The sequence below is a fragment of the Odontesthes bonariensis genome, chromosome 15, assembly GCF_027942865.1.
Source record: "Odontesthes bonariensis isolate fOdoBon6 chromosome 15, fOdoBon6.hap1, whole genome shotgun sequence".
Taxonomy (NCBI): Eukaryota; Metazoa; Chordata; class Actinopteri; order Atheriniformes; family Atherinopsidae; genus Odontesthes; species Odontesthes bonariensis.
The window spans coordinates 15,265,781-15,291,238 of NC_134520.1; the positions used below are offsets into that span (position 1 = coordinate 15,265,781).

The window sequence follows — 25,458 nt, forward strand, 5'->3', positions numbered from 1 at the left end:
TGACGGAGGTTCTGGTAGGAGTGTGTGATGTGGAGATGCTTGTGTAACTCTGGTTCCTCCCGCCTGCTCTGTAGCCCCCTGAGCAATGAGGTGGGTCCCGAGTGCTACGAGTTGCAGGTGTGTGTGAAGGACTACTGCTTTGCCCGAGAGGACCGCACGGTGGGCATGGCCGTCCTGCAGCTGAAGGACTTGGCCTCAAAGGGCAGCGTCGCCTGCTGGCTGCCGCTGGGTAAACGCATCCACATGGACGAGACGGGCCTCACTGTCCTGCGCATCCTCTCCCAGCGCAACAACGACGATGTGGCCAAGGAGTTCGTCAAGCTCAAGTCGGATCAGCGCTCTGCAGAGGAGGGCCGCAGCTAAGAGGCAAAGCAGAATTCAAAATGTCCCGTCTGAAGCTCAGTCACACATCGCCGCCTACTGCCCTGTCCCTGCCTGGAAAACCTAGTGTTGTAAAAGCACAGATAACACAACAGTCGCTACAAACCCAATGCTGTAAATACCTTTATTTGAGTGGATAGGACAGTGCAAAGCAAAGCATCACACACTTTTATTAAGAAAAGCAACAATGTCTATGTTGAGTTTAATCATGGAGCATATTTCTACTTCCCTCTATTCATAGAGGAGACAAACATACACACATACATACATACACACACACCTCATTTGACAGGTCAGGGTAATATCTTGTAGCCTTTAATATTTTGGCTTTCTCTCCCACTTTTCTCTGCCTTTTTAACTTCTCCTGCCTTCCCCTGTACTTTCACCTTCTTCTCGCCCCTTTCCCTGGTTTGTGCCCACTAAGAGAAGGGACCGCAAGTGCCAACAGATAATCGCTGATATATGCCAAGACCAGCCCCAAGCACAACGGGACCAACTGTCCATAAACAGCAAGAATGGCTGCGAAGCCTCAAACATTCCAGATATCGGGTGGGGGAAACACATACTGGGATCAAAGCACTATTTATTTAATAGTTTGAGATTATTTACTTCCTTCTTCTAGATTATATTTGTATTTAATAATTCTATATATATATCATATATATATAAAATATGAAGGACATGTTAAAATATACAGGATTACTAGATGGACGTGTGGTACTTGAAAGATTGTCCTTTGTCTGTCTTTCTGTCCGTCTACCCTGTAAACACAGCACACTGCCTGACACCCTCAATGCCTTCTGTCTTGTTAACCCTTGTAAGTGTGATTGTGTACTATGACTGTATAAATAAGATGAATCTGACGAAAACACACCTACAAGCACTGCGGTTCATCTGGATATGTTTAGATGTATACGTGTGAGAATGAGCGAGTGTGTGTGAGCACTATGTGTGTTTTGTAATATGTTCTGATGTCGACCTCATGTAGCCGCCCGTGTTGCCTGTTACCTGAGAGTTAAATCACAGAAAGAAGCCATCGCAAGCGGATCAGACTTCTTTTTGTTTTGAAAAGTTTTGTTTACTCTTGCGAGGCCAAAACTTCTATCTATACATTTTGTTTGGTTGGTTCTTCGTGTGTGTGTGTGTGAGTGTGTGTCACTGCAAGGATCCTTGCAGCCCTATCATGGTTGGGTCAGCAGTGCATTATAGAAGAGGAAATTAACTGTCACCTCCTCTTAGCACAAAAAAACAACAACACGTAATTGCCAAATGAAACCCTGATGTATAGGTTGATTAAAAACGTGTCTTGAGAAACGTTTTGCAAAGCGACGTCCTCTGAGGTCAGGGGTTACAAACCCACACAACCTGCACAAATCTCCTGTGATCCAGCACCTGTGGTCTCTTTAAGATCCAGCTGCAGGTTGCTGCGTCCCTAAATCCAGATTGGGAAGTGGAACCTCTGCTAAAGGGCTGCAGATCCAGACCGCCACAGGTCCGGCTCTGACATTTAAAAGAGGGCAGAAATGCAGTGAGATTTAGAAGCACAGGGTCTTTGCTGTGCCTGTAATAACACATTTCTATTTGTTCTTCTTTTGTCTCTCAGCCATTTTTCGAAGAGTTTAAAGGAATTACTCATTGTTTAAAATCATCAAAACAGTTCAATTCAACCTACAGCCACTTTCATGTGAAACTAAATGTTTTAGATTGACTATTTGCCATCTTGCATGTCTCTTAGTGCCACTTCTGCTGAGATTGCTGCATCGTCTGTACGAGGCCGGCATGCTCGGAAACAAAAAAAAAGAATCAAGCAAAGGAAATAATATTGTTGATTGGGATTTCACAGACTTAAAAAGAGGCAAAGTGTAAAAATAACAGGGTGATTTTTTTTTTCTATTTCCCCTCCCCTTCATTTGAACAAGGTGTAAGAACTGAACTCTATGCATCTTATCTATAAATTCTATGTAGATGAGTCATTTTTGAAGCAGTCTTATAATGTTTACATGGTGGATTATTATTCTAATTATATCAGCACAAGTGTTTGTCTGATATGTGGTGAATGCTGTGTGTCTTAATGGGCCAAATATCAAATCTGTAGTGGAGTTGACGAGAGGCTGAAATGAGTTTATGGGAGGAAAGTTATCCGGAACAGGGATCGATTGTTTGTAAATAGCTCAGATAAGACAAACACACGTCGGACTGTGTGAAGTGAAGTTTGCTGCTCTTTTGTAGACTTGAATTTTGTGCCGAATGACTGGGCAGGTGGTTATTCCGTCAAGTGGGTGCCCAATCTGGACATGTAGCTACTTACTGAAAGACATAGGAGGGCCGTGTACACATTTGAGATGAATAACAAGCCATATGTATCCACTTAATTGGTCTGATTATGAGCCAAGTAAGTAATCTGCCAGTTCTCTGACTTTCACCGTGGCATCATATATCATTCTTATATCGTGCAAACAACAAATGAAAACTAATGTAAACATGTTATGTAACTCTCCGATGCGAACACGGTCTTTGATTGAGAGAGGACTTTTAATAACTCTGACAAACGGGTACACTGCCGTCGCATAGCTGGAAATGCCACGAAACTCTTTATTTACTGCCGTTGACAATGATGCTTTAGTTCGAGGAGGCTCATTTTGCGTGTTGGGCCATCAGGATGTTGCATGGAACAGGAACGCGCTCAGAAGTTGAGGGCAAAAGTAGATGAAGCACAAAGAAAAGCACACAGGCGGACAGGCACGCATGATCCGTCCCGCTCTGTCCAGCTGACCAGGCCACGCAGCGGCGCCAGTCGTGTACTTCCAGAAACGGTGCATGATGGGAACAACGAAAAACATAAAAAGAAAAAATGTTTTGTGCCAGCACGCATACTTATTTGATGTTAACTGCCAATTGTTGTCAACTTTATTTTGATATTTTTTTTCATTATTGTTTTCTATTTTTCAAATGTTTGTGAATATATAAATATGTATTAATGATGACGTGTAGTGGTACAAAGTACTCGCATGAGGATTTTTTTTATACAGAAATGTTTCTAATTTTTTTTCCTCTTTCTTTTTTTTTTTTTATTCTGGGTGTTCTTACTGGGGGTTGAGGTTCCTGAGACTGCAGTCTCACTGTGTTTCTGCTTCCAATAAAACATGAAAAAGGAGCTTCGTGTCTTCTCTCGTCTGTCAGAAATGAAGCTGCAGTCTTGAATTTCATTACCACTTTTTATTCCAGTCTTCTCTACCTTTTTCTAGAATAAGTTATCTACATCCCCGCGCTCCGTTAGGATTCCTTACATGTGCATTGTAGACAGAGCCTGCACCCTTCTGTACTACCTCTGTACCTTCAGACTAATCTGCTGATAAGCCGTTTATTTCAAAACATTTGTGCTACCAAGAATCAGAAAATAATTTCATTCACAACAGCTTGTGGGAGTTATTTAAATTCCATAGGATAGGAGATAAATTTGCACAATCAGTATGCATTTGCTTCTACTTTTTTTTAAGCCTTGCGCAGGAAGGAGATCTTGAGAGAGTCTGGGATGACGAGCTCCTCAGCGGTGAGGATGGGCGGAGGCAGGTCAGGGAATGTGACGGGGAACACTCTCCTCAGGTCCATCAGGAGCTGGGGAGGATGCTTGTCAGAGCGGCCTTTCAGAAGCGCCTGAGGACATTAAAGATAGAGACCACTGACACTGTGACACTATTCAAAATGAATGAACAAGTCAAACCTCACAGCTACAGACAGTACCTGGACGGTACGGATGAAATTCAGAGTGACCCTTTCATCGAGATCACTGTGTGGAGTGTAGAGGGTCAAAATCTTCACAATCTGTGGAACAAAAGTAAAGACACTGACGGGCAATTGAACACATCAAGTCAGATTGCTCAACGCCTAATTTCTTGCGAGGACAACCCAAAATAGATCAACAGACCCACCTTTTGGCTGGAGAGGGCAGTGCAGGTCTGAACGATGGCCTTTGCGTCCGCCTCGGTCTTTTTCCCCACCTGCAGCAGCTGAACTGCCTGGATGAGGGGCTCCAGTGTGGCCACAGCGCCCCCTGCTTGCACACCTCGGCTCCGCAGCCACTCTTCCAGCAGGCTGACGTTGTAGCTAAGAGACAAGACAAGGAGGGTTTCACATGAATAAAAATGTGCACAACAGCACATAAAGGAGAGGGAAAGAGTATTATTAACTCTGCTTAATCAGCCCCATTTGGAAAAACTTACTTTGAGAGGTTCCAATTAATTATACATCTTTGATTTAGATTAAGCTATTTGTGGCGAAACAGTATGAAGGTAAAATGTGACAGTAAGGGAATTAACTGTGCAATATGATGTAAATTTGGATTTTTTTTCTGGTAGATCCACACAACTATTCTCAATGGAGACACAAATCAAACAAGGTGAGAGCAAACTGTTTCCATCTTATTCAACAGGCATCAAAGAAAATGATGACAAATTATCTAAGATATCAAAGTTGAAGTTATTGCTTCTGTGCATATTTATCTGTGTAATGTTTTCTACCGTATTTGAATGCCACGACTCCAGGAGCACACGTCTTTCCTCAGCAGCAGGTTGTTGAGAGCACTCGCACAGATGAGGTAGGTGAGCTTGCGGAAGGCCTGCTCTATCAGACTCTGGGGCACCAGCTGGCGGGTCAGGGCGGTGTGAAGGGCTCCGAGCTCCCTCAGCACAGACGCCATAGTGGGAGCATCCCCTCCCACAGGCCTGGGGTCAGAGCCCGCTCGCTTCCTGGACACTCCCAGCTTCACCCCCGAGCTCGACAGACCCGCGATGGTTTCGCTCTCCAGCAGGGCAGGGACTGGGGATGAGAAGGAGGAAGATATAAGGAGCCATGGAGGGGAGAGCTTAAGCGGCATCGGTATCGTGGCCGCTGTAGAGGTACCTATGATGTTTTGTAGACGTGTCTCAGTGATGGAGAGGAGCTGCTGGTAGGCCTGGATACAGAGGTCACTCAGGGTGCGGATCAAGTCGCTCAGGTCGGCGGTAAGTGGAACCTGTTCATCCGAGTCAAGAGCCTGAAAAGAAAAGTAAAGAGTCATCGCTCTCTGCCTTTCCGGGGCTACATGTTGAGAGTGGCTGAAAATACAAATTAATAGAAGACGGTTCGTGCTACCCGTTTTGGGGAGTGCTGGGTCAGCAGGTCGTGCAACAGACAGATGTTTTTCAGCCACAGAGCCGTCATCTCTACATCATTAGCATGTTTCTGCGGAGAAAGATGAGATGAGAAAGATAGTCACATTAAATAAAGTTACACCGATATGGTAGATATTCAAAGAAAACTGTGTATCTGTGAGCCAGACTGTTGAGAATGAGCACAGCAAGGAGGACACAATCACTGAGAAGTGTTTCAAAGTTAGTTGCTGATGTCTTCTTGTTTGTGGCAATCTGCCTGACATGATGTGAACTGCCCTCGTGCACTAAACTTCAAGCATATGGCGCATGTGGAGGGTTCAGAGGTAAGGTTACCTTCAGAGCGGCCTTCATGGCGGTGACAGCAGCGCTGCAGAGCGAGCGAGCACGGGCTTGGTCTCCTCTGCAGTCGACCTGACGGACACAAAGGAAGAGCACGCTGGCAGGCAGACCGGGAGGCAGAGACAGCGCGCTGTCAACACGGATGTCTGAAGCGCAGACAGCGAGAGCAGCCGTGGCAGAGTCGACAAGGCCGGGTCAGATTTGTTAGCAACAGTACAGAGGAGTCAGTTGCAACATCCTCATCCTAAGTGATGAGGCTACAACAATAGATGGTGATTCCAGGAGTGCATCAAAAGTCAAGTCAAGTCAAGTCAAGTTTATTTATATAGCGCATTTCAGACACAAGTGCAATTCAATGTGCTTCACATTAAAAAAGGAAAAAGAATAAGAAGAATAAACGTAACAAAAGAGAATTAAAAAACTTAAAACACCAAGGTAAAAACATTAAATAATTAGAATAAGAAAGATTCAAACTTATCAACATGAATCACAAAAGAAAAAAACCTTAAGACATTAAAACAGATCATTTGCTTTTAAAGAAAAGGGATTAAATGCTGTTATGTGAAGGCCTCGGAGAACAGCTCTGTCTTTAGTCTTGATTTAAAAATGTTAATGGTGGGTGCATTTTTGACAATTTCTGGGAGCTGGTTCCAGCGCTTAGCAGCATAGTGACTAAGAGCTGCCTCTCCACACTTCGTGTTAACTTTTGGAATTACCAGCAAATTCTTCTCTACTGATCTTAGTGTCCTGGTTGGTGTATATCTCTGAAACATATCGAGTAGATAGCTGGGACCCCGAAAGTGACCAAATTAAAAAACAAAAACCCTATTGTACAATTCAAGCGACATTTGTGGGAATTCATAATACCTGTTTAGCCTACAAAGTGTTACTGTCAACAACTCACGGGCTACAGTGTAGAAATGTGTTAATTTTCTAACAAAAAAAGGCAACAAACTGTTTATTTCACAAATTCCAGCGTTCAGAAATAAGATCTGAAAACTTTCAGAAAACAAACCCAAAAAGAACACATTACATTTCAAAACATTTAACTTTCTCAAATGCCATTTTGTTTTTTTCCTCCAATGATGTTGTGTTGCGAAATGTTTTGTGATTTTTTTTTCCTGATATATCGCATTCAGCACAACCTTGAATACAATGCATCAACTGTAAGAGCATGTTCAAATATTTCTTTCTACAAGAGGCCCAACTAATAAACAAATAAAGCTTCAGTGTTTTCTTCTCGCAAACCTAACTAACGGCAAACAGCAGCTAACAGGACACATCCCTCGATTCCCTTCAATAAGACAAGTCTCACCTGTGATGAGGTTCTTGATGAGTTTGGTTTCATCTCTTTTCCTACATTCCAGCAAACCGGTAACTGCTGCTGGCTTTGGCTGATGTGGACAGGAGGCCTCTGAGGTCAAAGGTGCTGGGAAAACAAGAAAGAGTAAGTACCTCAACACGAACGCGACTGCATGAACGGTTGGAGCTGAAACCTCACCTTGTGTCAGGAGTCGTCTGAGTGACGCAGTGTTTCTCAGCTCCTTCAGCTCCCTCCTCAGCCGCACACACTCGTGCTCTCTGGCCTCAAGCAGCTTCTGGAGTTCCTTTTGAGAAAAGGTGTTTCCATTGTAGACTTTAGTCTCATATCATAGTGTGGTCAGTGTTCTCAGACGGTGAAAAGTCAAACGAGTTTTCAAAACTTCCAGGTTTAACAATGAACAAAATACAGAACCACATTGCCCCTGCTTGAGAGGAACACACTGAGATTTGGTCATTTTTAAGGTAAGTGGGAGCATTACGCTCAGTATAAGAACATGCTGTATCATGAAAATATTAATAAAAATAAAAAAAATCACAAGAGATTGGTTAACGCAGGCTGTGACAACATGGCATGAGTATTTGGTAACTTCAATAAATCTACACCTGTGTCTGTGCAGCAGAGGAAGAAGGAGAGCTGGCTCGACCCAGCTGACCCAGCTGACACCTCAGAGCCTCCAGTTCCTCCTCCCGCTGACTGTGCTGCTTCCGCAGCTGGCTCTCCAGAAACCTGGCTCAGACAGCAGGACAGATGAAAACAGGAAGACTGGGGAGGTTTTGCACAAATTCTCAATCATGAACAAAAAGTAGTACACCGACACGTGTGAATGAGTAAGTGGTGACAGACTGACTTGTTGGCCACTCGCACAGCATCGTAAGCACATTCCAAGTCTTCTGCTTTCATCTTCACTGCCGGGTCTTTGGCCACATCCATCCTCTCCATCAGCTGGTCCTGTCATTGCAAACACGATGCGGTGTAATGCACCTTAATGCGGTGTTAGGTTCATGCGTCTTCATGAAATGCCCTGTGCAGAACTTTTAAGAAAAGAGGGGTTTTAAAAAAATTTTATTCCAGTCCTTATGTTTACTCACCAATGTTGTTTCGGAGTTCCAAGCTGAGAATCTCTTCTCCAGACAGGGAGACGTCACGCTGACTCTGCGCACCTCCTCCGGGGAAGGAAAAGCAGATGCAAAGGGTGACCACGAGAGCGGGGTGAGAGACTGGGGTGACAGTGCAGTCGGGGAGGGAGAGAGCGGCTCCAAGCTCAGGCTCTGGGCGGAGTCACTCCTTCTGTGGCCCTTGGTGCGCTGCGCAGCAAAGAGGAAGAAGACATGAAGCAAACAAGCAGCAGTTTTAGGGCAAAACCGTGTTTAGGTGCATCTGTTATAGACCTCAGTGAGCAGACTCATCTCCCTGAGGTTGTCATATCTCTGCTCCAATCTGGTGAACTCCCTCAGGAGTCCCTGATACTTGGTCTTCTCCTCATCCAGCTCTGCCCGAAGAGTTGCACTGGACTGCGACACAGCCTGATGCACACACTCTGCACACGCAAGGACACACATGCGGGAGAAAAAAAAGAGACAAGACACAAAATGTGACAAAGAATCAAATTGGCAAGGAGAATCGTACAGTCTGATGGCAAAGTGGAGGCCAACCCTTTTGTGTTTCTTCTTGCTCGAGCAAGCGAGCAGAAAGATCCTCTTTCTCTTTGTAAACATTGTCCTTCTCTTTCTGCAGAGCCTGCAATTCCTTCAATAAAGACACACGGAAAGATCAGCAGGTTAAATATTTGAAAAATCTAAAAAATCTAAATGACGGATGAGTGCAGAACAATGCATCATGTATCTCAGGTTGGTGAACTTGCTTGTGTGAGTCTGAGGATCTCCTGGGTAGCCTTCTCCTCAGCTCTCCTCCTTTCCTCCGCCTCCTTCTCACTGATAACAGGACAAGGCGGAGGCTTCTCCTGTTTCTGGCTCTCCAGTTTCTGTGTCATCGCCCTCAGAGCCTCCCGCTCAGCAGTTGCAGCCTCTCGTTCTGCGTTCAGGGTCTCTCTCAAAGCAGCACTCTCCCTCGCCTGGACGAAGACAAAAACGGCTTTATGATGCAAAACTAAAATGCGGATTTCAGAATTGAGTCCATCTACAACCCTCACCCACCTCCTGGTCCGCTCTCAGCTGAAGCTGCATCAGTTTGACTTCCATGCCCTTGTTGAGCTCTCTGTACCTCTCCACTGAGCGGGCCTCAGTCTTTAGTTTCAGCAACTCCCTCCTTGCGGCCCTGCGGCGCACGCAGCACTGCGTGAACACCACAGCCGAGCGCACCCGCCTGTACTCCCGCTTCGCCAACCACCCACGCACTCTCGCCTGGAGCATCACAGCAGCCCTCTCCGCCACCAACTGAGGGGCGAAAAAATGTGGACTTAGCACCTCGAATCGATTCAGCATATGTGCATTCGGTCTTATCACATCAGAGCACTTTCAACAACAACAAAAAAGAGAGTAAAAACACCCTCTGCTTTTAATTTCTCAAGGATCAACTCACGCAGGCAAACCGTTTGAAAATGCTGGCATTGAATGCTGACCTGTCTGTATCTGCGGCGTGCCAGTGTGCCCCTGGTGAAGGCCTGAATGGTGAGGGTGGCCTGTCGGATCATGACGAACATTTGTCTGACCACTGCCATACGGAAGGTCTTCTGGATCACTAAGGCAGCCTTAGTGTAGCGCAGCGTCAAAGCCAGCCTGCAGCCACATGAAGAAGATTTCCTCAGGTTTAGTCCAGCATGTTAGTTTCTGATGTAAAACGATGAAGTTCTCACAAAATACAGCCACCGATTCCAAATATGGTGAGAGCTTTTTTAAAAAGGTGCAGAAAAACAGAATGCAATGACCTAACCCTAACCCATAAATCAATATATTCACACGAGAACATTGACAACTTTTTCCAAAAAACATTCTACAACAACAGTTTCCCAATAACGTGGGTTAGCGGCATGTTTACCACCGTGTAACATCCCCCTCTTCTGTTAACAACAGTCCATAGACATCCTTGGTTGATGTCTCTTGTTCACAGAGATGTGTCCAGATTCTTTGAACCTTTTGATATTATGTATTGTACATGATAGGATATTCTGTGTTGGCAATTCCACAATTTGCAGAAGTAGTTTTTTGCAGATTGCTGAACCTCTGCCCATCTTGAGCTCTGAGAGATTCTGCCTCTCTAAGGTGCTCTCTTTATACCTTTACACACCAGGTAAGTAATATTTATCATATTACTTACCTGGTGTGTTGCTGTAATTTGAAATGTTTCCTATGCTGTATTGTGAATACTGTGCAATATTGATTTATGAGATTTGTAAAATCTCCCATTTCGTTATAATTTCAATTTTACACGCATCTCAATTTTCATGGAACTGAGGATGTACCAAAAAAAATTCACAAAGTGGACACTATTGTTCTAGCTTCCAGTGTTTAGCTGAATCAAAACATTAGTCATTGCCAGTTAGACATAGTAAATAAATCACGATAAGATCCAGTCTGAAAAACAAACCGTTGAAATGACACATTACCAGTATACAGATTTGTAAAGCCGTGCTGTGGTACTTGTAAGATTGTAAACCTTTTAGAATCTTCTAAATCTCTGTAAAAATACGACTAAAACTATTACCAGATTTTATCACTGGTTCTAAAAGTAGATAAACAAAAAAATGAAATTAGATATAAAAAAAGACACACACACATCCTGATTGGTCGTCAATTTAGATAGGAAAATAATTCAGCCTGTAAGCCGCAAAGTATGTGCACCTTTGCTTTCTTTATCTGGTGGAGCAATAATATTATGCAGAAATACAGAACATTTTTAAATTAAGCTGTGATATATATAGACAGAGATAAAAATCTGTCCTCACCGTCTGGCCAGAGTTCCTCTGCTGTATCTCTGTATGGTGACAGCAGCCCAGAAGATCCTGGTGTATCTGAGCCGTGCCAGCCATCCTTTGACGTGACTTTGGATGATCACAGCAGCCACACGCAGCCTCTCGGCCCTCAGCCTCTCCAGAAGAGCCACTTGACCTGCCCGGAAGAACACTTTGGTCTTTCCAAAGCAGTACTGGTCGGGGTCCGGGATGATGTGAGGCAGGGCCTGTCTGGCCTGGGCCGGCAGCTGGTTCTGAGGCCCTCTGAGCAGAACACGATACCTGCTGAAGAACTCCTCATACGTCCATCTGGAAACATAGATTAAACAACTTGAATCTCCAAGAAAAACTTTAGCACTCTTTAAGTCTCTTATCATTTGAAACATGAAAGTTGGTCATCTGACTTTTAACTTCTGATATCATCCTTCATCTGTTTGTCAGGAAGCTACATTCTTCAGCTGATAATGAAAAGTCTGTTAGAGAGTTAGATGTATGGCTAAGGTAATGCACAGTACCGGGATGGATAACCTGCTGCGCTGATACGAATGGTCTCCAGCACCCCACAAGCTCTCAGCTGCTGGACTGTCCTCTTAGGATCAAACCTTAGTAGCAGAGGATGGGATTTATTGTTAAGTGTGCACAATGCTAAAACACACCTTCTAAAACACGCATAGCTGTGAGGGAAAGCCCAGTGAGGACTCACATAAAAGGCTCTTTTAGGTCGTTAGGTTTAATACATCGGACGTAGTGAGGGGTGGTGCTGTTGAGAGTGTCCATTAACATCTGTAAGGACTGACGAAACTGACAGGCACAGAGGCAAAGCCACCATGAGTGTGAGACTTGATGAAACTGAATCAAACAACGGTGAGCAAAGGAAGAAAGAACAAACATCTCACCTGGACGCCAACAGTCAGTTTATGTTCTCTGGTGGCTCTTTTCCCTGAGCGAACGCTTCCATTGGCTACAGAAGGCCCATTTCCCTGCTGGTGGAACAACTCAGCCACCAGCTCAGACTGACGACACACACACACACACACACACATACACACACGTCGGTGACACACTGCTCACTTTATACAAATCATGTGGGAATGTGAGAGCTTCTTATTCAGCATATATCTACCTGACTTGCTTTGAGAATGTTAATGAGCTCCTCGAAGACTGTGTCTCGATTCTTGTCTAAAAATCCAACGCATTCATATTGCACCTGATTTAAGGGGGAAAACTTTCTGTTCAAGCAGACACACTGAAAGGAATTACAAGTCACTTTCATATAGTTGTAAACTAACTAAGGAGAGCCAAATAAGAGATGCAGCAGCTTGTCACTAACTGTGTCAGCAAAGTGCAGAACGATGAAGGCGCTGTTGGACATGCGAGGTTTTCGAAAATGAGGATGGGGCTTGCTGGTCAGGTGTTGGTCGTACAACTTGCGGACCCAGCTTTCATCTGTACCCTTTGGCATCTGGATCATTCACAGAGTAGCAATCATAATAGACACTAAAGCTTTGCAGATCATCAGTTTCATAAGTTTGTGAATATGCAAAAAAAAATTAAACAGAAACGATAAACAGACAAAAAGATAGATGAAATGAAATATATTGATGAGGAAAAAGAGGGACTGACCCTGCACTCCTCGTCTAACAGGTCAAACATGCCCAGTTGTCCCTCTATGAGCGTTATACACTGCTGATTGTCACTGAATTCAATCCTGTTCCACGCTAGCTCCTCCCGGACGTACTCCTCCTGCTCCAAGTGGAACACGTGCTTCAAACGAACACAAAACACACGTTTAAATGTTAAAAACCGAGACAAAATTTAATGCAACCGTCTCCGGGTGAAAATCTGTGCCATGCATGCACTTTGTATTTAGTATTTACCATTTGTTAGAATACTGACTGGTATATACCCTGACCTGATGGCACACATCACAGCCCTCTGAGCAAAAGATGTGATTTAAACATCTTGTCTATTCTCTAGTTCTGATACGGACCGACGTTTTCTGAAAATATGAACAAATGCAACTCTCCCTTTCTGCCGGGCTTCAGCTCTGCCCCTAAAGGTCTTCTCTGCAGAAGAAACTGTCAAGTATGAACAGGATAGTAACCTTGGGAACTCTAAAAGTATCAGTGATTGGCCATGTGTTGAGACTTCCTCCCTCTGATTGGTTGTTTTCATTCAGGCACAGTGAAACTTGCTTTATCATTACGAATTTACTGTCTTTCTACTGATGTCAGGGTGAAGTGACAGTAATAGAACGATAAGGTCCTTTTTTTTTTTAACAAAGTCACAAAATTTGGTATTAACATAAACACTGCGCAGCTCCTGTATTATAAATGTGAATATAGTAGTTGTCATATATCATCCCAGCTTTCATTGTGCAAGAGGCAGCTCAATGACCTCCTGAACAGAAACTATTACCATAATTACACTAGCATTTATATTGTAATCATTAAACGTGTTTTTTTAAACACTCTTGACAACAAAGCACAGAAGTCATAGCGCTGAATTTAGATTTTAAAAAATTGTTACGTTAGGTAGAACTTAACAAGACAGAATAGCTCTGACACACACGACACAAACACACAGACTGCCCGAAACACGGAGCGAAACGGTTTGTCACATAACTCACCCTGTTGAACTGCTGCTGCAGTTTTTCATTGGCATAATTTATACAGAACTGCTCGAAACTGTTGCGCTCAAACGTCTCAAATCTGCTCCGAGAGAAAACACTTGTCAATTCATTTTGAAGATGCACCAAAAAGATATCAACCCCACAGTGCACATTACCACAATCAACAGTTCAGTTGCTCACCCATAGATATCTAACACCCCTATAAAGGATTTGGCCTGTGCCCTCTGTGCCCGCAGGGCTGAGTTGAGCCTCTGGACTGTCCACGTAAACAGCTGGCCGTAGATGTGTTTAGCAAGTGCATCTCTGGCTTCTAGGGCCTGCTGACCGGACATAGGCTTCACCAACATTTCCCCTCCTATAGCAAGTCTGCGATGGCACAGCCAGTGGGCCATCTGAGATCCCTCAACTCCCAACAGCTTGGAGAAGACAGCCAGAGAGCGGTCCTCCGCCTGAGGAAGGATGAGAAATTTAAAAAAAAAAAGAAGAGGATTATGACTACTTTGCTATTTTAAGGAAACTTAAGAGAAACAAAAGCAGAATATTTGTTACATCAATGTAACTCCGGTCTGAACTTCTCCCACTGGCTTGAATGTTGACGTTTCCCAGGTGCAAAACCGCTGAGAGGATCCTAAAAAGCTCCATCTGCTGGTCAGGCTGTACGCCTGCAATAACAAAAAGATAAATAAAATTCTTCTACTTTTTTATTCCGTGAGTGTGCGGGTCCAGACTCAGTTTACCAAGAGTGGTTAAAGCATTGCGAGAACGCTCCAGGTCTGTCATATCATCAGTGCCGGGTATCTGCATCTCCCCTCCCTGGTTAGTGTAGCGGAAATGCTCAGGAGCATCTGTAAGCAACCACACACACATCACTCCTAGACTGGGAGCAGTGTGGACGTTCACGTAATAGTCTTTTAGTAACAGGCCGAAGGAGTCAGTGTGACTGTGTCTCACCCAGTTTAAGTGATCTCATTTCAGGCAGTTCTCTTGAGGCACACAGCTGGTAGAAGATGTGGTAGTTTCTCTCTGCTGATGCCTGACACACACAAATATGCAGAAAGTGGGAGCATTCGTGAACATTTGCATGACGAATGCAAGGGGAAAACGTTCCAATTTTAGACTAATTAGAAGAGGATTTTTTCCAGGAGGCAGCAGTGGGGGAAAAGCTCACCTGAAAGACGACCCTTGACTTCTCCAGCAGATATGTCCTCATGTTTGCCCCAATGATGTCCCCCTTCCTGCCGAAGCCGATCTCAATGTACTTCCCAAACCGACTACTGTTGTCATTTCGAGTGGTTTTAGCATTCCCTATGGACTGCAGACAACAACAACAAAAAAAAAGAATATGATTTTGTTTGTAACTTTTACAAAAAAGAAAAAAAAAACATACCAGGGAGAAAAAAAACCTTAGTCCTTCACCTCCATGATGGGGTTGGAGGCCAGGACCTTCTCCTCCACGCTGGTCTGCTGTGCTGCTCCTCCGACCACAGCGAAGTACCGCATGGTGAATTTGGCTGAGACGGTTTTCCCCGAGCCTGACTCCCCACTGATGATAATAGACTGGTTTTTCTCTTCCCTGGACACACAGATAGGGTTACTATCGAGAGCCGCATAGAGAACAGGCTGTCATGAGATCACCTCCTCACCTGGTCATGGTGCGGTAGGCTTCTTCTGCCACAGAAAAGATGTGAGGCTCCATGTCGGTCATATCCTGACCGCTGTAAGCATCTATGACCTCCTCCCCATATATAGGCAGCTGTTCGTAGGGATTGATGGCCACTAACACAATACCTGGAGGGACATGTAAAGTAAGTAATCTAACTACTGGAGCCTTGACGTTGAAGACAGATCATAGCAGCATAATCTTTTAAAACAAACAGAAAATATAGATGAAATATAGATAAAACTTTGAAATCGCAGAACCAATAGTGTTCATGACAAAATCTTAGTGCAGATTAGTGCAGTTCCATCTTCAATCCTTCACTCTGCTTTCAGTAAAACTAAAATTAATAAATTAATGAATATCCACAGATGAACAGGTTGCATCACAAAATGCTCGAACCCTGTTTTCAGAAGTGTAAAAAATGAACAAAAAACTACAAATCTTCTTGAAAGCAGGTAATGTGCAATTACAGTCCTGTGAAAAATAAAGTGCTTCCTTTGTCAGTTCTATTGTTTTACATACACTAATAAACTAATATGGCTTGTTTGGAATGGATTTCAAGAGCCTCTTCTCTCTAAAAACAACTTGGCATGTTTGTAAAGTTGCATCTGAGCAAAGCACAAGCCTTCTGGAACATTATCATTCAGACATGTGAGACCACAGTGGAGATATTTGTCCATAATGCACAGCATAATAAAAAAAATAAATAAATAAAACACAGCATATCAGCAGAAATACCTCATACCATCTGTAAAACATAGATGGTGGAGGGCTGATGATTTGTGCTTGTTTTGCATCTACAGGACCTGGACACCTTGCAGTCATTGAGTCCACCATGAATTCCTCTGTGTCCCAAAGTAATTAAGAGTCAGATGTGAGGACATCTGTCTGACAGCTGAAACTTGGCTGACACTGGGTCATGCAACAAGACAATGTGTGGGACAGAATTATGGGCTGTAATTCACTTTTTATACAATTGTTCGTCTGAGGTTGTGTTTACCTCATTTTGAGACCTGATGAGGACCAGATGATTTTATTTTTTTTAATTTTTTTTTTAAAGTCCTGACATAAAATCTTTGAATGACTGTAAATCTTAAACTAGTTTTATAAAGCGTGGCAGTGAGGGAGTCGTCTTCTTGTCTCAACCTTTGAGCCTCTGACTTGTGGACTTTATGTGTTGTTATCATGCAAACAGAAGCAAACAGTAGCCGTCTAGTTTGCTGCATCCGTGTCTACACATCAGCTTTCTTTATCTCTCCCTCTGTGGTCTGCTTTCATCTCTTCTTTGCTCACCGCAGTATGTGTAGATGCTGCTGTAGTCCAGAAATCGAACCCGGAGGTTGTGCAGCACAGCAGGCTCATGGAGAAAGCTGAGGGCCGTCAGGTCATTCTCGCCCTCCAGGATGTCTGGGTTCCCCAACGGTGGGAGATCAGATGGGCACCCCACAGGGTAATGGACCTCCTGTCAGTGGTAGTTGAAGTCAGAGGTGTTCAATGAAGCAAATATATCTATATTTACTGAGAATATGAGTTTCACAATGCCATTTTCCGAAGGCAAGTAAGCTTCTATGATTGCTATCATCATTTACCCGTTATTTTTCAGTATGTGAAACTCTTTAGATTGAAAATCTCTTTTTAATGGGAGCCCTGGCCAAGACAAGCGCCAGCTCTGACCAGCAATAGTTTCAGAATTATAGAAACATATTCAAAAAGGATTACAGGCAAGTACACTTCATCTTCATATGAAAATGAACAAATCAAAAGAAAAAGCTTGAGCGTTCATATTTATCTGTGAGCTATGTGGTGTATGAAGTGTGTGTCTCACATTTCCCTCAGCAAGCTGCAGCAGTAGCTGTTTCTCTCCAGGCCTGTAGTCCTGCAGGAGCTGGGCTGAGGCCCAGACGGCATCTGGGTCAGGGACCCACACGCTTGCCCCCTAACAAAGGAGCATACTGTTACAGGTAGGCATCTACACCACTGTGTCAAGGTAAGTGGGAAGTAAAGGATGTAGACACAATGTTGAAAAAAAAACTAAATCTAGGAGGAAAAAACAACTTTCATCTCAGGACACTTTATTTAGTGTCAAACACTGTTCAGATGTCACACTTCCTGGCCCCACCCGGTCAAGACATTTGTCACCCATCAGCATAAAGTGCTTCTAAACGGTGTTAAAAATTAACACTGGTCATCCTCTTCTTTGAATGCCCTGCATGGATTAGCCATTATCAACCAGCAGCTATTCTTTTAGAAATGAACATACGGAATAAGTTTCTTCCTTCAGCAAACATTCAGTAGGTACTTTGACAACTAAATTCGACACCTCCAAGCTTTGAGAAATAAGGATTTAAGTCTTGGCAGACTTTTCACGTCCAGTAACGAATTTGTCGGCAACAAAGTAACTTTGAGGCCTGAAACAGATCGCGTCAATTTCCTTACCTGGAAAAACTTCATATGTAGGAGATATACAGGCACATCGTTCTTTTACCCTAAATACATTTTCTTAAAGGACACAAAAAAAAAAAAACATACATACATACTGTATATATATATATATGTATATACATATATATATATGTTTCTTACCTTTGTGTATAATTCCAGAGTTGTCATGTTTTAGATCATATATGAAGACACCATTTCAGAACTTCAGCCCAGGTAAGGTCTTTATGTTCCTCTGAGGAGGACAACCGGTATTCTCTTCTCTGCAGAGCCGCCTTCTATCCAACTGACAGCATTTTGCACTTTGTCCAGACTCAAATAAAGACGCGGTTAGGTTAACTGTTAATCTGCGGGAGGATGCCCCAACTGGATGGGCACAGTTCAAACGGTCACACCCACTCAGGGCTGCTCTGTGTCAATATGTCTTAGGGGTTTATTATGGACAGCCAAATGCAGGTTTTTTCTTTTTTTTTTTACACATTTCCCACTGAGAATGCAGACCTTTATTAATCAGCCTTATACATAGAAAAACAACGAGCACATTCTGTGACATACTGACACATTTTAATAAGTAACAATCAATTTCATTTCAGCAATCAGCCTGCTGATGTTGTGAGGGGGATTTCATGATTACAGCTGGATGCTTTATTCACTGTTCATCCAACAGGGATATAAAAAAAACAAAAAAAAAAACAATAATAAAAACCAACAGAATAAATCTTTCTCAGTTAACAGATGAAGGATTAAAACTAACAGTAATTTGCTGTCACCAGTTTTGTGCGTTGGTTTAAGAGGAGGCAGCATGTGTGTGGCAACATTGACATGTAAAAAAAATAATAATAATAATATTAATAATTATTTTTTTTTTTACAAAAATGGACAAAAGCAATGTCTTGTAACATCACTAAGCACCTAGAATGATGGTGAAAAAAAACAAACAAAAAAACAACGATAGGTGAACAACAAAAAGAGGTTTCAAGTCATTTTTCTCCCACTGGCCTCCGCTGCCTCCCGCATGTTCAAAACCGGGCAAATATGCACATGTAAAAGCCTTTAAAATGACATGTCCTCTCTTTGGTCAATGCCGAGTGCGACTCAGACAATACCGCTGACGTAGATGATGATTACTTTAAAAACTCTTTGTCAACTCCAGCAGACACACAAGCTTTCAGACTACACCTTCCACATCAGCAGCATCAGCCGCCCGCAGGTGGGTCCCACGTCACATTGGTATAGAAAAGTAGATCTGCGTCTGCCGTGTTGAGTTGCTCATGGAGCACACTGTGTGGTTTCCAGAGAGAGAGAGAGGCCAAAAGTACAAAAAACATTCACTCCCCATCTGCCCAGGACTGAAAAGTTACCAAACGGACTTTCTGCGAACAATAAATGTTTGGATTCGACAGGATTATCGCAAAGAAAATAACAAATTCAAACCCATTCAGAACCTTTTAGTAAAAAATACACTCAATGCTGAACACTGAATTCGACACACTGTACGCAAATCACTTTTTACATCTGAAAGTTCATTTGTGTCTCTTCTTCTTTTTCTTCTGTTTGTTTTTAATTCTTTGTTTTAGTTTCCTCATTTTAATAAAAATCACGTGGGCTCAAATACGATGAAGGAGTCCCGTCCTGTTGAGGTTGTACTGGAGTGAGTCGGGTTTAGGATGACGGATGGATAAGTTGGATGCAGATACCAGGAGGTGGTGGTGGTTGGGGGGGGGGGGGGCAGTTCTTTAGGGCCGGACTGGAATAGGGTTCCTACTGTTCACGGTCTCGTGAGCAGGCGTTGAACAAACCCGTTTGGGTTTTGACAAAACCTACAAGAGAAGACAAATCAGCAATAAGGTCAGATTTATTCTGCAGTTCTTTTAAATGCTGTGATATGGACCAGATGTCCAACATTCTGGCAAGAGTTTTGGGTTATGGGGAGATTTAGATCCCCATGACAGTTTTTCCTTCAGCATCCACACTGCGTCCCAGGCTTGACTCCTCTTTAATGACTCCGCCCACCTGTGCTATACGCTCTCCATGTCTTCGCTGCCGTTGCCCTCCTCCTTCAGAGGCTCTCCTTCATTGGCGGCGGCCTCCTCGACGTGGGCCAGCATGTCAGCCATGAGCGCCTCCTCCAGCCTTTTCCTCACACTGTACACAAGCTCCTCCTGTTTCCTGCACAGAAACGCAACAGGAAGTGGTTACAGCTGGCAGTTACAGCTGCCTTCAGCGGAAACTGAAGCCATGACATGACGTGCTTTCGCAGCCATGGTCACTTGTTGTGGACTGTGGAAATTCCAGCAAAAATGATCCCCCGTTAACAAGGTCACTTAGAATTTGGTTCCAACTCTTAGTTCTTATACAAATCCTATTGTGTTTAGATGTATGAAAGTACAACACCATTATTCCCACTGCCTGAGCTGTTATTTCCTGTTTATAACTGAAGGCAGATTTGTTACTTGTGGCTGTTTTTCTGGCAAACACATTGGGAAATTCTGCTCTAATATCAACCAATCCAAATGTTTAAACAGGAAATTAATTTCAGAGCCCAGCGTCACAGGCAATTAACCGTTTCCTTATCTGTAGTGTGCAAGGCCTGTGTGCCGTAAATTTCTTCCCTTCAGAAAGAAATCTAAATAAACTACCTGACAAAGTTTATCCACAACTCTATAATGTACTGCAGAGCGAGAAGACGGGACAATGCCGGCTCAATTCAACATGTCGCAACTTTATAACATAGAAGGTTTTAGTAAAAGCCAAAGGTTTCTTTCAGGGTGGTTCAAAAGAACCATAAAAATGGCTTGTTGCCACGGTTACCCTGCCTAAGAAGCAGCTTGTAGTTGTAGAACTATTACTACAGACATGACTGTGGTCACCGTGCGGCAGCTGCTCTGTGAGGGCCCACCTGATGTCCTCATCCGTGACTATGAAGGCCTTGCACAGCGGCTGCGCGGTGTTGAGCCAGACTCCCGGGTTCTTTTCCACGGCTGCAGACAGCTGCCCGGTGATCGGAGCGGCGCTGGTGTGGAGAGCGCTCGCTATCGCGGACAGGAGGGTTTTGTCCGTGCAGCCTGGACCTACGCCTGCGGGAGGAGCAGAGACGTCGTCGGACATTTTCACGGTTTGTGGCTGCCATACCGTCATTTTAAGAGCTCTCAAAATGCCACTCGAGCCAACGCCCCGCTACTTTACCTTGCAGGCCTTTCGGGAGCTCCATCGTTTTCACCAGCTCTTCTGCGATGTCATAAGCATTAAGACCGCTGAGTTTCTTCTCCCAAAACAGCTGTGACCAGAAGGACATAATGTCAAAAACAAATCTGCCGCCAACATACTCAGGCTAAAGTCTGGTTTGGCCAGTTTGACAGAAACAGCGTGGCCCGTTTAACATTTGAAATCGAACACTCCTGGTGACACCATCAGAAACCCGCTTTTCTGGTTTGCACAGCGTCGTGTCGGCAATAAAAAGTTCACCTGTCTGGGTTGATCAACAGCTTTCTGGGGATCCGTCTTCACTTTGTTGTTGGGATGGTTTGTAACCTTGGTAACTGGCTGCTTAAAGATGGAGGCCGTCTGCCTGACTGGGAGGGATGTGTTCAAGTCAGGTTTGCCCTTTGAAACATGAACAGAAAAAAAAAAAAAAGAGGATGAGACCACTGAGAAGCGTTTCTCAGGGAAGCTTTCGGATGGTAAACACGCAAGATTTCAGAGGCCGGTGTCAGTGCTTTAGAGAAAAGAGCGCCAACAAGTTTTGACAGAAACTGTTTTAACACATATTGATACGTTGTGTGCAGATGAAATGCATCTAGCCAAGTTATAGATGTTTCCAAGAGGCTTTGCAAGCTACAAAAATGAGACTTTCATCTGGAGATCGAGAAGATAAGAGCGCCGTCTTAACTACGACAACACACTTTATGGTAATCTTCATGTGAACAACATGCTATAGTTGGTCTCACCTTGTTCTGGTTGTTGTTATCATATCGCAATCTCTGCCGGTTCTTGTTCAGCTTGCTCATCAGCATCTTCCCCGTGCGAAAATCAAAGGAGCTGAGGTCCATCTGGTTACCGAGGTAACGGGCCAGCTGAGGCTTGCTCCGAAACTTCTTCCCAGATGGACTGACAGGGCAGATGGAGACATGAGAAAACAGGGTATTAGTACCTTTTAAATTCAAAGTAATCTGCTGTCAACACAAAGTGACGACGACCATAAAACTGAGACGACAGCAGGACACAACAAGTCAAACATGTCACACTTCAACAAGGCAGACATGTGAAAAACACGGACCACAGCGTGCAACAAGTCAAAAGCATAGAGGAAAAGGAGAGCGATGACACTGACATCACACCACAGCACTTTGTGAAATGGATGCACTCTTTCATGAACACTCAACCAAAAGCGCTGCCATCTATCAAAAGCTGCACACGTCTTGGGAAAACATTACAGGAAATACACGTCATACACAGCACTGAGATTGACCTCCACAAAGTAGTGACCACAATGTAAACATGGCAAAACTGACGCTTTACCAAATGTTTCGATAGTGGAAACATTGTAGCTCCTTTTGAGGGAGCAGCATCTTTAGCCTGAGCGATGGTCAACAAAAGGCACAACTGTGGGTGGATTCGTGCTAGCAGCTCATGCAAACGTATCTTTACGTCACACACCACAGTTAACACCAGTATGATAGAGATACAGTTAGCCTACCACAAACTATACAACCGACCCGCCTCCCCCCTCTCTTGCCTCTGTTCCTCATCTTGTTCTTCTGCTCTGCTAAATGAAAACAAATCTGGCGTTGTTGGTTCACTTCAGTGGGAAATAAAAAGAGTATTGACTGAGATTACACAGGGTTGCATTAATCAGAAGGCTGTGACAGGCTGCTACCCCTAGCCTGCGAGACTTGACGAACTCCGTCTACAACTGCGAGAGGAGGTGGCCTGCTGGCCTCGTTGCCCTACCGCAAACAGACCCCCCCCCTCCCCTTCCCATCCCAAACTTTATAACAACCACCGTCCGCCTGATCATACTCCTGTCTGTTTCCGCCCGCGAGGTCTGTGTATCGTGCAACTGTACGGTATTGCAAGCTCGGTTCGTTTAGTACCTAAAATAATAGACATCGCTTTTTCCAGCTGACAAACCCGACTTTCTGGTCACTTCTTCCATTTTCCAGCCTTTGGGGAGAGCAGTGCAATCCCACCTTTTCTTCTCCATTTCCCACGCAAGTAGCCAATGAATCCGCTAAAAGTTACTGCAAATAACCAGATAGGACTTTAGGAAAATGTGTCGATTGTTTGGATGACAGGCCTATCGCCTCTTACGCTTTTGTTTCGACCATTTTAAAACGTGCGTCCCCTGTAATGGGATCTCCCAGCGAACAACATCACCTCTCTTTGTCGTCGCGCAGATCGCTCCGCCGCGGAGCTTAGCCGCATTACTACCTGCACGTCTCGTTATGGCACGACGGCTACATCCGCAAGGAAAATGGGGCAGCGCGGCTACGTAAAGACACCGCGAGGCATACGGAAAGAGACAGGAAGGATGGGAATTCCGACTTCAGAATATAAACATAGGTTTGTCCCGCCATCAACCATGTTTATCATGGAGTTACTTAATAAACTACTAAAATAATAAAAATATAGATATATTTATTATACATTTACCCTCTCCATTTCCACATTCTAATAAGACTTTCCCCCCCCTTTATATTTCCAAGGTTTTATTCAATTTCAACTTCTTTATAGCACTACCAGAGTTGTAATCAAATTAGGTTAAAATGGTCTCAGACCTGTGACTCAGCATGTTCAGCACTCCCAGAGCTAGTGATTTACGCACCAGGTGAGCTTCTGGTCAGTTCCCCAAATGCCCGGGCTTCCTGCTCGGCATTGCTTTTGCTGTGCGCCGTAATCCCAGGGACTGGACTACCTATGAATTCAGTGGGCTAGATGGCAGCTCTGAGTGAGCCTGGTTTTTGGACCTAGCGGCACCTAAATTGTTGAATGCACTGGAAGTGAATACATAAAATTTTAAAAGCATGAGTGTTTTGTTTTTTTCTTTCCTTACAAACTTCAAAATTAACGTTGTTAGAAAAATCATGAAGTTATAGAGGATTTATGACTGCTGGATCAAGACTTCAACCATTGTTCTTAAAAGACAGCGATTTACTTTCGACCTCACGAAGAATAGTTTGGCAATAGAAACCACACTCAAGGTCAACTTTTACCAGTTTGTAAAGTAATATAACGAGCTTTGAAGTAAAGTCTATAGTTTGAATCAGAAATGTTACAAATGAAAGAAAGAAAATACAGTTACGGGCTGCAAGAAAAGCATATCTAAATTACATTTTCCGACAGATCTAAAGCAGCAACATCTTAATTTTACAAATGTTTGTCACCTCGCTTTTTCTGGTCACATCTTTGGTGAGGAGGACTAAGACTCAACCCCAGTTCCTCACAATGGACCTACCCCTCCATTCTGTATGGATTAAGTGACACCCCTACTTTTAGCAGTAGTGGTCATCTAGCCCTTCAAAAAAGGGGACCTCAGGATGGCTACATGACCACGACTCCTAGATTTAAAAAAAAGTAAAAGGGGCACCTTATCCATGCACACTGGAGGGTCCGGGTCAAAGGCAGTGGTTGGGATTGGACCTGTGACGCGACGAGTCAAGGGATCAAGAATATACCACAAGTGCTTGAGCAATGCAAGTTACTTAGATTAGTTTTGGTAGTCGGACTTTTATTTTGAAATCACCAGGGAACTGGATTTCCTGTTCTGTCTGAACGCTCGTGGCCGACGACACAGCAATGTTAACCTATGGGGAACATAAATTTGACAACAAGTAGACCGTAATCACGAAGCGGTAGTGACAGCACCCATCAGCGCTGCTGAACGAGCCAATCTGACAGATGCAGTGAATGAACACCTTCATTTGTCACGTATAAACTAAAATGCGCAAGTTATTACGTAAGGTTCGTGAGACCGGAGAGCCGTTTCACCACAATGACGACCGTTGTCATTCAGACTTGGAGCCGGCTTTTATCAATGAACAAAGTAGTTCTTGTCGCTCCAACGCGCCTTATTCCAGAAGCATGTCATGCGTTTAATAAAGCTTTATGTACGCTATAAAATGACCCGTATAGAAACGATTGCACCCACTTGTATGGCTACACCCCCCCCCCCCCCCCCCCTCGAAATACCACAGTATCGCCGCAGTACAGTCCAGGTTTAACTGAACGTAGCAGTACATGACAAGAAAATCTAACCTAGATGATGCTAAAGAGGTTGACGTACGTCCTGCATAAAGACTACAGTAGCGCTATTTGTAGTCAACGAGACTGCAAATGCATTTGACTAATCGATGAAAAACACACTTTCCAAATTTTTGACGAATACGACGTATCGAGCATCAAACGCCATAGTTAAGACCCCTCGTTTGCGGTTGTATTATCCATTAAAATGATGTACTTACTCGTTTTTATCCATCTTGAGGACACTATCTCGCTTTGTGCCTCTTGCTGTGTTAAATCCCTTCTCCCCTCTCCTCTTTCAGTCCCCTCCCCCTCCGATGTTAGAAATGAAAGACATTATGCACGCAAATTTCGCAGTGAACCTCATAAAATGCGCACGGTGCCGGC

The 25,458-nt window shown here is 43.9% G+C and overlaps 3 protein-coding genes and 1 long non-coding RNA gene across 9 annotated transcripts in view; 1 reads left to right on the forward strand and 3 right to left on the reverse strand.

Annotated features, from left to right (window-relative positions):
* Window positions 1-3,529, forward strand: part of unc13a (unc-13 homolog A (C. elegans)) — a 44,975-nt gene extending 41,446 nt beyond the window's left edge. Inside the window, exon 41 of the mRNA XM_075485146.1 lies at window positions 75-3,529. Within this exon, the coding sequence (XP_075341261.1) occupies window positions 75-363 (289 nt within the window). The 3' untranslated portion in view covers window positions 364-3,529. The remainder of the gene's footprint in view (window positions 1-74) is intronic.
* Window positions 3,410-18,003, reverse strand: LOC142399973 (unconventional myosin-Va). Its single transcript, XM_075484535.1, has 31 exons — window positions 17,977-18,003; window positions 17,219-17,329; window positions 16,687-16,855; window positions 15,377-15,521; window positions 15,150-15,306; window positions 14,902-15,045; window positions 14,685-14,766; window positions 14,471-14,578; window positions 14,283-14,395; window positions 13,914-14,182; window positions 13,731-13,812; window positions 12,725-12,865; window positions 12,432-12,563; window positions 12,225-12,308; window positions 11,998-12,114; window positions 11,805-11,902; window positions 11,617-11,703; window positions 11,096-11,410; window positions 9,773-9,929; window positions 9,348-9,587; window positions 9,056-9,265; window positions 8,847-8,940; window positions 8,583-8,731; window positions 8,355-8,498; window positions 5,865-5,942; window positions 5,512-5,601; window positions 5,281-5,413; window positions 4,899-5,196; window positions 4,311-4,485; window positions 4,123-4,203; window positions 3,410-4,035 (listed from the first exon to the last, which is right to left on the reverse strand). The coding sequence occupies exons 1-31, from the start codon at window positions 18,001-18,003 to the stop codon at window positions 3,874-3,876; spliced, it is 4,392 nt and encodes a 1,463-aa protein (XP_075340650.1). The 3' UTR covers window positions 3,410-3,873.
* LOC142400332 (uncharacterized) lies at window positions 7,220-7,869 on the reverse strand. The gene is made up of 3 exons (XR_012772925.1): window positions 7,797-7,869; window positions 7,372-7,477; window positions 7,220-7,299 (listed from the first exon to the last, which is right to left on the reverse strand). It is a non-coding gene; the product is annotated as an uncharacterized LOC142400332 (long non-coding RNA).
* Window positions 18,004-18,374: 371 nt separating the features above from the next.
* On the reverse strand, window positions 18,375-25,383 carry mbd3b (methyl-CpG binding domain protein 3b). 6 transcript variants are annotated; one of them, XM_075485160.1, is made up of 8 exons: window positions 25,293-25,321; window positions 22,529-22,594; window positions 21,780-21,939; window positions 21,298-21,435; window positions 21,019-21,109; window positions 20,732-20,909; window positions 19,846-20,001; window positions 18,375-19,652 (listed from the first exon to the last, which is right to left on the reverse strand). In XM_075485160.1, exons 1-7 carry the CDS (start codon window positions 25,304-25,306, stop codon window positions 19,851-19,853), a joined length of 798 nt encoding a protein of 265 aa, XP_075341275.1. In that variant the 5' UTR covers window positions 25,307-25,321; the 3' UTR covers window positions 18,375-19,652; window positions 19,846-19,850. The 6 variants fall into 6 exon arrangements, with proteins under 6 accessions (XP_075341275.1, XP_075341274.1, XP_075341276.1 ...); XM_075485159.1 differs by having other exon boundaries at window positions 22,529-22,597; XM_075485161.1 differs by lacking the exon at window positions 22,529-22,594 and having other exon boundaries at window positions 25,293-25,383.
* Between the last annotated feature and the right edge of the window lie 75 nt (window positions 25,384-25,458).